The 11,031-nt window shown below is 51.1% G+C and overlaps 1 protein-coding gene and 1 long non-coding RNA gene across 3 annotated transcripts in view; both read left to right on the top strand.

Annotated features, from left to right (window-relative positions):
• LOC144336692 (uncharacterized) overlaps nucleotides 1-11,031 on the top strand; it is a 48,541-nt gene that overhangs the window by 26,926 nt on the left and 10,584 nt on the right. The gene's annotated exons all lie outside the window — the stretch shown is intronic.
• Nucleotides 1,390-11,031, top strand: part of SYCE2 (synaptonemal complex central element protein 2) — a 20,226-nt gene continuing 10,584 nt past the window's right edge. The window contains exons 1-2 of one of the 2 annotated variants that reach the window (XM_028839008.2): nucleotides 1,390-1,513; nucleotides 2,300-2,415. In XM_028839008.2, the coding sequence (XP_028694841.1) occupies nucleotides 1,499-1,513; nucleotides 2,300-2,415 (131 nt within the window). In that variant the 5' untranslated portion in view covers nucleotides 1,390-1,498. The remainder of the gene's footprint in view (nucleotides 1,514-2,299; nucleotides 2,416-11,031) is intronic. The other variant, XM_015123043.3, reaches the window with a different exon arrangement.

The following is an 11,031-nucleotide window of genomic DNA, read 5'->3' as shown; positions in this document are numbered from 1 at the left end:
CAGCTTCCTAAATAGCTGGGATTATACGTGCCTGCCACCATGCCTGATTAATGAAAAGTGTCTTATGCTTAGGTTCAACAAAGTTTGAACACCCAGGTAGAAATCTAATTGGACAAAAAGGGTGTGTTGTGGTTCACGCTTGTAATCCCAACACTTTGGGAGGCTGAGGCGGGTGGATCACTTGAGGCCAGGAGTTTGAGACCAGCCTGGGCAACATGGAAAAACCCCATCTCTACTAAAAATACAAAAATTAGCTGGGCATGGTGCATCTGTAATCCCAGCTACTCGGTTGGCTGAGAATCGCTTGAACCCGGGAGGCCAAGGTTGCAGTGAGTTGAGATCTCACCACTGCACTCCAGTGTCGCCAGGACAACAGAGCAAGACTCAAAAAAAAAGGTGGGGGGGTTGTCTAATACTAATAGGTTGAGTCGGGAAAGCCAGCAAGGCCTGTTTGTCTAGATTCTTCTTGGAATCTCAGGAATGCATGCTCAGAGAGACCAAGAAAAATCTACATAGGTAGGCCTTGTGTGGGGCAGAAACTTCTTTGAAACGGAGGTCTTATGACCTACAGTCAATAGGGTAGGTCAGATAATTTCTTATTTTTTTGAGACAGCACTTTGGGAAACCAAGATGGGAGGATGGCTTGAGCCCAGAAGTTGGAGATCAGCCTGGGCTCAGCACAGAGAATTCTCATTTCTACAGGAAAAAATATATATAATTATGTGTATATGTGTTTGTTTATTTATTTATTTTTGAGACGGAGCCTCACTCTGTCACCCAGGCTGGAGTGCAGTGGCATGATCTCAGCTTACTGCAACCTCTGCCTCCCAGATTCAAGCGATTCTGCCTCAGGGTGGCGGGCACCTGTGGTCCCAGCTACTCAGGAGGCTGAGGCAGGAGAATGGCGTGAACCCGGGAGGCGGAGCTTGCAGTGAGCCGAGATCGCTCCACTGTACTGCAGCCTGGGTGACGGAGCGAGACTGTCTGAAAATAAATAAATAAATAAAAGAGCGTGGTGGATGACACTGGTAGTCCCAGCTACCTGGGAGGTCGAGGCTGCAGTGAGCCATGATCGCACCACTGCACTCCAGCCTGGGCGACAGACCAAGACCTTGTCTCAAAAAAAAAAAAAAAAAAAATTGTTATTGAGAATATTTTCCAAGGCAGAGTGGATGAAGTTAGATGTACAGAATAAATACAGGACTCTCTGAGATCCCTATAACCTGAGCGCTGCGTGTGACCCTGGAGCCTCACAGGGGCACACACGGGCACACAGAGCTTAGCCTCCTGTTATCCAGCAGCGCCTATTGCGCGCGCAGCCCCAGGACCACGAAACTGCTGCTTAACGGTCGGCCCCGCCCCATTGGCCGCGCAAGTTCTCAAAGGGGGCGGGGCTGGGAGCACGAGTCGCACAACAAGCACGCGCCGGCGCGGAGCTCACCAGGGGCGGGTCGGCGCATGCGCAGATGGTGCGAGCTTGAAGGCGGGAAAATACGTAATGGAGCGACAGGGAGTACGCGGCGCTTGTTTCCTTCGCGCGCGTGGGGCGGGCGGACAGATGGGCAGGGAACGGCTGCGATCCCAGCCTTCTCCAGCGGACCTGAGCCCCGCCGCTTGTCCTTTGCTATTGGGGCTGCCTCTCATCAGGCCTGGCCCCAAATTTCCTGACTGACTGAACCCGGCCCTGACTGACGCACTGACGGTCTGATTTCCACACATGGCGCGTGGCCGAAATGGAGTAGAGAAAGGCACAAAAACCCACGCGCCGCACCCGTTTCTTTCATTTCTTTTCTCCCAAGTAGCTAGGATTATAGGCATGCCCCAACCACGTCAGCTAAGTTTTGTATTTTTAGTAGAGACGGGGTTTCACCATATTGCCCAGGCTGTTCTCGAACTCCTGACCTCGTGATCCGCCCGCCTCGGCCTCCCAAAGTGCTGGGATTACAGGCGTGAGCCACCACGCCCAGCCTCATTTCTTTTCTCCTACCTCTTCTTTCTGGAAGGACTCCAGCCAACACACATACCAGTTAGGAGCCCAGGTCCCCCAGTTACATTCCTACAGTCCTGCCCTCACCCGGCCGCTCTAGGTCTGGTGTCCAGGTGTCCCCTAGGGACAGAGTGTCCTTTCACCCCACGCCCCTGCCCTCATGGCACCTGCCCAGCCCTGCCTGTCTCTCCTGCGGGTCCCCACCGTCCCGCAGCGGCACATAGAGGTGCCCAGGGTTGAAGGGTCGGCAGGAGGACGATGTGTTCACTCCTTATCCTCCCTCCTTGGCCTCCCTCCTGACTGTGCTCGCAGGTGGACGTGCCCCATGTGAAGTGCAAAGACCAGGAGCCACAGCCCTTGGGGGAGAGCAAGGAGCATCAGCGGTGGGAAGAGAACTGCAAGGAGGAAGCTGGTGGAGGGCCAGCTAGGTGAGGAAGATCCCAGCCCTGTGGGTCCACATGGGCCCCTGGGTCCCTCTCATTCACTGTTTTCTTCCCCAAGGCTCTGCCAGTGTCTGCTTCTTTCTTTTTTTTTTTTTCCTCCTAACACAGCATCTTGCTTTGTCACCGTGCAGCGGCATGATCACAGCTCACTGCAACCTCCACCTCCCAGACTCAAGTGATCCTCCCACCTCAGCCTCCGAAATAGCTGGGACTAGAGGCATGCCAGAATGTCTGGCTAATTTATTAAAATATATTGACTGGGCACAGTGGTTCATGTCTGTAATCCCAACAATTTGGGAGGCCAAGGTGGGTGGATCACCTGAGGTCAGGAGTTTGAGACCAGCCTGACAAACATGGAGAAACCCCATCTCTACTAAAAATACAAAATTAGCCGGGCATGGTGGCACATGCCTGTAATCCCAGCTACTCGGAAGGCTGAGGCAGGAGAATTGCTTGAACCTGGGAAGTGGAAGTTGCGGTGAGCTGAGATCGCGCCATTGCACTCCAACCTGGACAAAAAGAACGAAACTCTGTCTCAAAAAAAAAAAAAAAGGTCGGGCGCGGTGGCTCAAGCCTGTAATCCCAGCACTTTGGGAGGCCGAGACGGGCGGATCACGAGGTCAGGAGATCGAGACCATCCTGGCTAACACGGTGAAACCCTGTCTCTACTAAAAAAATACAAAAAACTAGCCGGGCGAGGTGGCGGGCGCCTGTAGTCCCAGCTACTCGGGAGGCTGAGGCAGGAGAATGGCGTAAACCCAGGAGGCGGAGCTTGCAATGAGCCGAGATCTGGCCACTGCACTCCAGCCTGGGGGACAGAGCGAGACTCCGTCTCAAAAAAAAAAAAAAAAAAAGCCAGGAGTGGTGGCTCACACCTGTAATCCCAGCACTTTGGGAGGCCGAGGTGGGTGGATCAAGAGGTCAGGTGGTCGAGACCATCCTGGCTAACACAGTGAAACCCCGTCTCTACTAAAAATACAAAAAATTAGCTGGGCGTGGTGGCGGACGCCTATAGTCCCAGCTACTCGGGAGACTGAGGCAGGAGAATGGCATGAACCCGGGAGGTGGAGGTTGCAGTGAGCCGAGATCGTGCCACTGCACTCCATACTGGGCAAAAGTGCGAGACTCCATCTCAAAAAAAAAAAAAAAAAAAAAAAAGAGATGGAGACCATCCTGGCCAACATGATGAAACCCGCCTCTGCTAAAAATACAAAAATTAGCTGGGTATGGTGGCAAACACCTGTAGTCCCAGCTACTCTGGAGGCTGAGGCAGGAGAATCACTTGAACCCCAGAGGTAGAGGTTGCAGTGAGCCAAGATCATGCCATTGCACTACAGCCTGGCGACAGAGTGAGACTTTGTCTCAAAAAAAAAAAAAAAAAAAAAAAATTTAGTAGGCCAGGCACCGGTGGCTCATGCCTGTAATCCCAGCACTTTGGGAGGCCGAGGCAGGCAGATCATGAGGTCAGGAGTTTAAGACCAGCCTGGCCAATATGGGGAAACCCTGTGTCTACAAAAATTAGCCAGGCATGGTGACAGATGCCTGTAATCCTAGCTACTCAGGAGGCTGAGGCAGGAGAATTGCTTTAACCTGGGAGGCGGAGATTGCAGTGAGCCAAGATTATGCCATTGCATTCCAGCCTGGGTGACAGAGCAAGACTCGTCTCAAAAAATATATATATACACACACACATACATATACACACACATACATATATATATATATATTTAGTAGAGGCTGGGCATGGTGGCTCATGCCTGTAATCCCAGCACTTTGGGAGGCTGGCGCTGGCAGATAACTTGAGGTCAGGATTTCGAGACCAGCCTGACCCACATGGTGAAACTGTCTCTACTAAAAATACAAAAATCAGCCAGGCGTGGTGGTACACACATGTAGTCCTAGTTACTCAGGAGGCCAAGACAGGAGGATCCCTTGAGCCCAGGAATTTGAGACCAGCCTGGGCAACAGAGGGAGACGCATCTCTCCAAAAAGAAATAAAAGAAAGAAATCAGCACGGTGTGGTTGCACACACCTGTGGTCCTAGCTACTTGGAAGGCTTAAGTGGGAGGACCACTTGAGCCCGGAAGGTCGAGGCTGCAGTGAGACATGATTGCTTCACTGCACTGGAAAAGCAAGACCCTGTCTCAAAAATAAATAAGTAAATAATGTCATTTCAACTGGTGGCAAGTAAGTGGAATGAAGAAACAAAATATAGTAAGGAGCAAGTAGAGTTACAGGGACCTTAGAGCAGTTGGAGAACTCTGAAGAGGTCACATGAGAAGGGGCCAGCCAGGAGGCATTCTGGGCTCAAAACTTCCACGAAGAGGGGGCCCCAAGTATGAAGTCCCTGAGGTAGGAATAAGCTTGATGTGTTCTCAAAAGAGCAAGAAGGCTGATGTTGGCCCCCAGCACTTTGGGAGGCAGAGGTGGGTGGATCATGAGATCAGGAGTTTGAGACTAGCCTGGCCAACATGGTGAAACCCTGTCTCTACTAAAAATACAAAAAATTAGCCGGGTGTGGTCGCGTGTGCCTGTAATCCCAACTACTCCAGAGGCTGAGGCAGGAGAATTGCTTGAACCTGGGAGGCAGAGGTTGCAGTGAGCCAAGATCGCACCACTGCACTGTAGCCTGGGCAACAGAGCCTGACTCTGTCTCGGGGAAAGAGGCTGATATGGCAGGTATTGTAATTGGCAGCAGGGACACCCCCGTCCTCCAGACAGACATGCTCATACCCTCCTGGTGTTTGCATCTGACCAAGCACCAACACGGAACAGATCATGGTGCTGGGAGACCTTTCCCCTGGGGGCAGCCAGACGAACGTGGAGCCAGGGAAGGTGTCCTTGTAGAAGAGATGTGGAAGCAGAAGGTGTGGGCTGGGCGGGGAAGGAGTTGAGAGAAGGGCTTGTGCAAAGTCCCTGCTTGTGGCATTCGGCGAGCTGAAGGAAGGCCAGTGTGGCTGGGCAAGTGGGGTACAAAGGTGAGGGCAAGGTGAGGGCTGCAGAAGGGGCCAGGTCATGAGGCATTTTGTGGGCTACAGACTTTACCCTAGAGGTTTTTTCAGTAACAGCTTTCAGATATAATTCACATACCATCCAGTTCACCTCTTTTTTTTTTTTTTTTTTTTCCCAGACGGAGACTTGCTCTGTCGCACAGGCTGGAGTGCAGTGGTGCAATCTTGGCTCACTGAAACCTCCCCCTCCTGGAGTCAAGCAATTCTGTCTCAGCCTCCCGAGTAGCTGGGACTACAGGCATGCACCACCACGCCTGGCTTTTTTTTTTTTTTGGTAGAGACGGAGTTTCACCATGTTAGCCAGGATGGTCTCAATCTCCTGACCTCGTGATCTGCCCATCTTGGCCTCCCAAAGTGCTGAGATTATAGGCATGAGCCACCGCGCCCAACTCACCTCCTTGAAGTGTATGATTTGATTGCTTTTGGTATATTCAGAGCTGGACAACCATTCTCATAGTCAACTTTAAAACATCTTCATCACTCCAGGCTGGGTACAGGCCTCCCAATAGTCCTGGGATTACAGGCGTGAGCCACTGCATCTGGACTTCCATCTTTTCAATGGCTGAATAATATTCCACATGAGTCTACCGCATTTTGTTATTCCATTCATCTGCTGATAGTCATTCAGGTGGTTTTCACTTTTTCGCTGTTACGAGCAGCACTGCTATGAAATCTATTTAGAAAAGTTTGCGTGTAGACAGATGATTTCATTTCTCCTGGGCATACTCATACCTAGGAAGGGAACTGCTGGCTCACAGAAGTGACATGCTCAGGTTCCAGTTATAAATAGATACGGCTGCAGGCCGGGCACGGTGGCTCACGCCTGTAGTTTGGGAGTTCGAGGTAGATGGATCACCCGAGGTCAGGAATTCGAGACCAGCCTGGCCAACATGGCAAAACCCCGTCTCTACCAAAAATACAAAATTAGCCAGGCGTGGTGGTGCATGCCTGTAATCGCAGCTACTTGGGAGGGTGAGGCAGGAGAATCACTTGAACCCGGGAGGCGCAGGTTGCACTGAGCCAAGATTGCGCCACTGCACTCCAGCCTGGGCAACAAGAGCGAAACTCTGTCTCAAAAAATACTATTAATTTTAAAAATGGCTGCTTTGTAGAGAATGGCTGGGAGGGAGAATGTGTGAATGTAGGGAGGCCTAGTGAGAGGCTTCTGTGGGGGCGTGGCCTTTAGCAGGGCAGGTGGAGGGAGTGCCTTGTACCATGGGGCACAGGAAGGGGATGAGGGAGGATGTTTCCCGGCCATGACGTGCTGGAGCGAGCTCTTACCGTCTTGCAAGAGCCGATTCTACACATCTCTTCCCAACTTAGCATTTAGCGTCTTGTCTTCATGTTGGTAGCCTGAAGTTGGTTATGGTGGGAGGCTCTGCACCACGGAAACTGGCAAACGCTATGAATCAGGGCTTCCCCCCCATCACACAGCCAGTTGCTAAATGCTTACCAGCACATCACTGTTGCCTGCTTTCCAGCTTGTGGTGGTTTCCAGTAGGTGGTGGCTTCTTGGCAGAGACAAGAACACGAGTTCCGTGTTGTCCTTGTTTTTCTGAGCCATTTTAGGTGGCCAGGGACATCCACCTGTCCAGGATACAGTTGAACTTTCTGACCCGGAACTCGGGATGGGGCGAGGGGCTGGAGATGGTGCTGTGGGAATCACTGTTTCAGCAGCAGCTGTGGAATGAATGAACTCACCTGGGGAAGGAGTGAGAGGAGGGTCAGGACAGGGCCCTGAGGACTCCAGGCAGAAAGCAGTCAGCTTCCCTCACCTGGCACATTCCTCTGCTGGAAAGCAGGCCACGGGTGTGAAATGGTTTCTAGTGTGTGCTATCAATTGGAGACCAAAAAAAAGGGAAGCAATGGTTGAAGTCGTTTGTTTGCTAATACCTTACTGCGGAATAGCATGTTTAGACCAGGATCTGTGTAGTGAAAAGACAGACTGCTGCAAATCATTTAGAGACTTCAAGGAGCTCCACGGGAACTCTGGGCCAAAAAACAGATGGATTAAAACCAGTGCAGGGGCCAGTTAATAGATCCAGCAGCAGATACTCAGCAACATGATTAAAATGTTAACACGTTTCCAGAGAGAAAAGGAGAGGTTGAGGAACGGGCTCATCAGCTCCCATTCAAACCTTCCCCCTTCCTGGCTGTACTTCAGCAAAACATTGTTTTGCCTAAGCGCCAGAGATTCTGTTGTGTTCCCCCCTTGAATGTTTGATTAGCTTGCCTCCTCTACCGGGACTGCCACCCGCGGTGGTCATAAGTGGCTGGCGGATTGTTTACTTGTATATCTGTTAGAGGCCACGGAGGGAGGGCTCCGCCAGCGGGCGGTTCTGGCTCAGTCGCCTGCCAATCACAGCTTTACCTGGAGCGAACAGATGGTCTCTTCGCTTAGACCCATTTCCTCCCCAGCTCCTGGGCCCCCTGCCAGCGTGGGCCCTGCTTGGGAACTATGTCCTAATCCTCGCAGCCAAATTAGGGACTTCTTAGAAGGACAGACCATAATAGATGAACGAAGCGCTGTGTTCACAGCCCCCAGCCCACTGCCCAATGCGGGCGCAGGCCATGCACACCCAACGTGCTGTGTAGGGCTGACTTGCATTTTCTGGCCTCGGTCCAGGGTTCCGCAACAGAAGCCGGCCTAGGAACCGGGAAAGCCAGCAGAGAGGACACCGCGCATTTTGTTTATTAAAGTTAATTGGTGAATGCAGGCCCAGGGAAGCCTATGATTCATTAGCATCCTGATTAATATGCAGCTGCTGAGTATTAAGAAAAATGAAATCGAAAGGAATAAATCCCCAAAGGAGAGGTTGGAAAACTAAAGAAGCTCTCAGCAGACATCTGATGCAGGCCTTTGTCCTACCATGAAACTTGAATTAGCTGAATTCAAGTGATTTTTTTTTTTAACTGTTTGCTTAGCTGCCATGAAAACCGGTTCCAGCCTCATCCCTTGAGCCTTAGAAAGGAGCAGCTCTGAACCATTAGCAGCTCAAGCAGGTTGTGAACAATCACACACAAAGAAACACCTGGTGCTCTCATTGATTTTAATTTTAGGGTCTGAAACTGTTGAGAGCATCCAGGAGAGGTCGAGATAACAAAGCAAACTCAGTAGGAGGAGGTGTGGGAGTCCCAATGTCAGTGCTGCATTCATTTAGATATTCAGCAAACTGATGAAGCCTTTGGGGTGCTGCAGAACAAATGAGTAGGGTGTAGTCTGCACCCTCAAGGTGTCGTGTGTTACAGGGGACTGATGTTCATAAACTGTGGCAGCTTTGTGACCAGCAAGGCCAAAGTGTAGTGGGGGTAGAGAAGTAAAATTCCAAATGTTCCATTTTGAAGGAGGCAGGCAGGGAAAGTCATTCCAGGCAAAGGCTGACATGTTTGGGGAAATTGTGGAAGGTCCCCAATTGCTGCAGATGGAGGGACTGTAGAAAACAGTAAGGCTAGATTGTGCTTGGTGGCTCACGCCTGTAATCCCAGCACTTTGGGAGGCCAAGGTGGGCAGATCACGAGGTCAGGAGTTCGAGACCAGCCTGGCCAACGTGGTGAAACCCCCGTCTCTACTAAAAATACAAAAATTAGCCGGGTGCAGTGGCGGGTACCTGTAATCCTAGCTACTTGGGAGGCTGAGGCAGGAGAATTGCTTGAACCCGGGAGGCAGAGGTTGCAGTGAGCTGAGATCACGCCACTGCACTTCAGCCTGGGTGACAGAGCAAGACTCTGTCTTAAAAAAAAAAAAAAAGAAAGGAAACTAAGCCTGTGCTGGGCGCGGTGGCTCATGCCTGTAATCCCAGCAATTTGGGAAGCCATGGCAGGCGGATCAGCTGAGGTCAGGAGTTCCAGACCAACCTGGCCAACATGGTGAAACCCCATGGGCATGATGGCGGGTGCCTGTAATCCCAGCTACTCATCAGGCTGACATGGGAAAACTGCTTGAAATCAGGAGATGGTGGTTGCAGTGAGCTGAGATCGCACCACTGCACTCCAGCCTGGGCAGCTGAACGAGAACTTGTCTCAAAAAAAAAAACAAAAGGCAAAAATTAGCCAGGCATGGTTGTCAGGCACCTGTAATCCCAGCTACGGGAGGCTGAGGTGGGAGAATTGCTTGAACTCAGGAGGCAGAGGCTGCAGTGAGCCGAGATCATGCCACTGCACTCCAGCCTGAGCGACAGAGTGAGACCCCTTCTTAAAAAAAAAGTAAGAAAGAAAGAAAAAGAAAAAAACCCATTAAATCTGGAAGAGAGGGGAGGCCAGGGCCCTGGAAGGCCTTGTATGCTGTGCAAAGGAATTTAGACTTGATCTTGTGGCTGGAGGGGGCCAGTTTTAGGCTGACAAACAGGAGTAGGAAATCAGATTATAGTGTAGAAGGTCACTAGGGGCTGACCCACGGCTCACGCTTGTAATCTCAGCACTTTGGGAGGCTGAGGCAGGAGAATCGCTTGAACCCGGGAGTTGGAGGTTGCAGTGACCTGAGATCGCTCCACTGCACTCTAGCCAGGGCGACAAAGCAAGACTCTGTCTCAAAAATAAACAAAAAGGCTGGGCGCAGTGATTCACGCCTGTAATCCCAGCACTTTGGGAGGCCGAGGCGGGCGTATCACCTGAGGTTGGGAGTTCAAGACCAGCCTGACCAACATAGAGAAACCCCGTCTCTACTAAAAATACAAAATTAGCCGAGTGTGGTGGTGCATGCCTGTAATCCCAGCTACTCGGGAGGCTGAGGCAGGAGAATCACTTGAACCTGGGAGGTGGAGGTTGCGGTGAGCTGAGATTGCACCATTGCACTCTAGCCAGGGCAACAAGAGTGAAACTCCGTCTGAAAAAAAAAATTAAAAATAAAAATAAGGCTGGGTGCGGTGGCTCACGCCTGTAATCCCAGCACTTTGGAAGGCCGAGGCGGGCAGATCACGAGGTCAGGAGATCGAGACCATCCTGGCTAACACGGTGAAACCCCGTCTCTACTAAAAATACAAAAAAAAAATTAGCCGGGCGAGGTGGCGGGTGCCTGTAGTCCCAGCTACTCAGGAGGCTGAGGCAGGAGAATGGCGTGAACCCGGGAGGCAGAGCTTGCAGTGAGCCGAGATTGCGCCACTGCACTCCAGCCTGGGCGACAGAGCAAGACTCCATCTCAAATAAATATATAAATAAATAAATATTAAAAAAGGTAGAAATGAGAGGATTTTGAGACAGGATGCGGAGGGACAGAGAGAAGCCGGACTCTAGGCTTGCTGCTAAGTTTTGGGCTTGGGAACCAGGTGGCTTTTTATGTCATTCACTAAGGGAAGGGAAGATGAAATTGGGTTGCCAGGGAGATGATGCTTTTGGTTGTGCAAATGCAGAGTTTCAGATGCCTTTGAGACAGCCATGTGGGGAGACTGGGAGGTTTCATATATTCTTGGGAGCTCAGGAGAGAGGCATGGGCTGGGATGATAGAATCTAGATGATAGAATCCGAAGTGTGGATGGTAATGGAAAGTACTTGCAAGTCATTTATTTATTAGCAGCACACTTATTGCTTCTCTCATGAGGAGTAGGTACTGAAGATACAAAGACAAAGGAATGAGACATGGCCCTGGCCCTTCAGG

The sequence above is a fragment of the Macaca mulatta genome, chromosome 19 (genome assembly GCF_049350105.2).
Source record: "Macaca mulatta isolate MMU2019108-1 chromosome 19, T2T-MMU8v2.0, whole genome shotgun sequence".
Classification (NCBI taxonomy): Eukaryota; Metazoa; Chordata; class Mammalia; order Primates; family Cercopithecidae; genus Macaca; species Macaca mulatta.
Note: the sequence above shows the minus strand (reverse complement) of the source record. Positions and strands in the feature narration are given on the sequence as shown.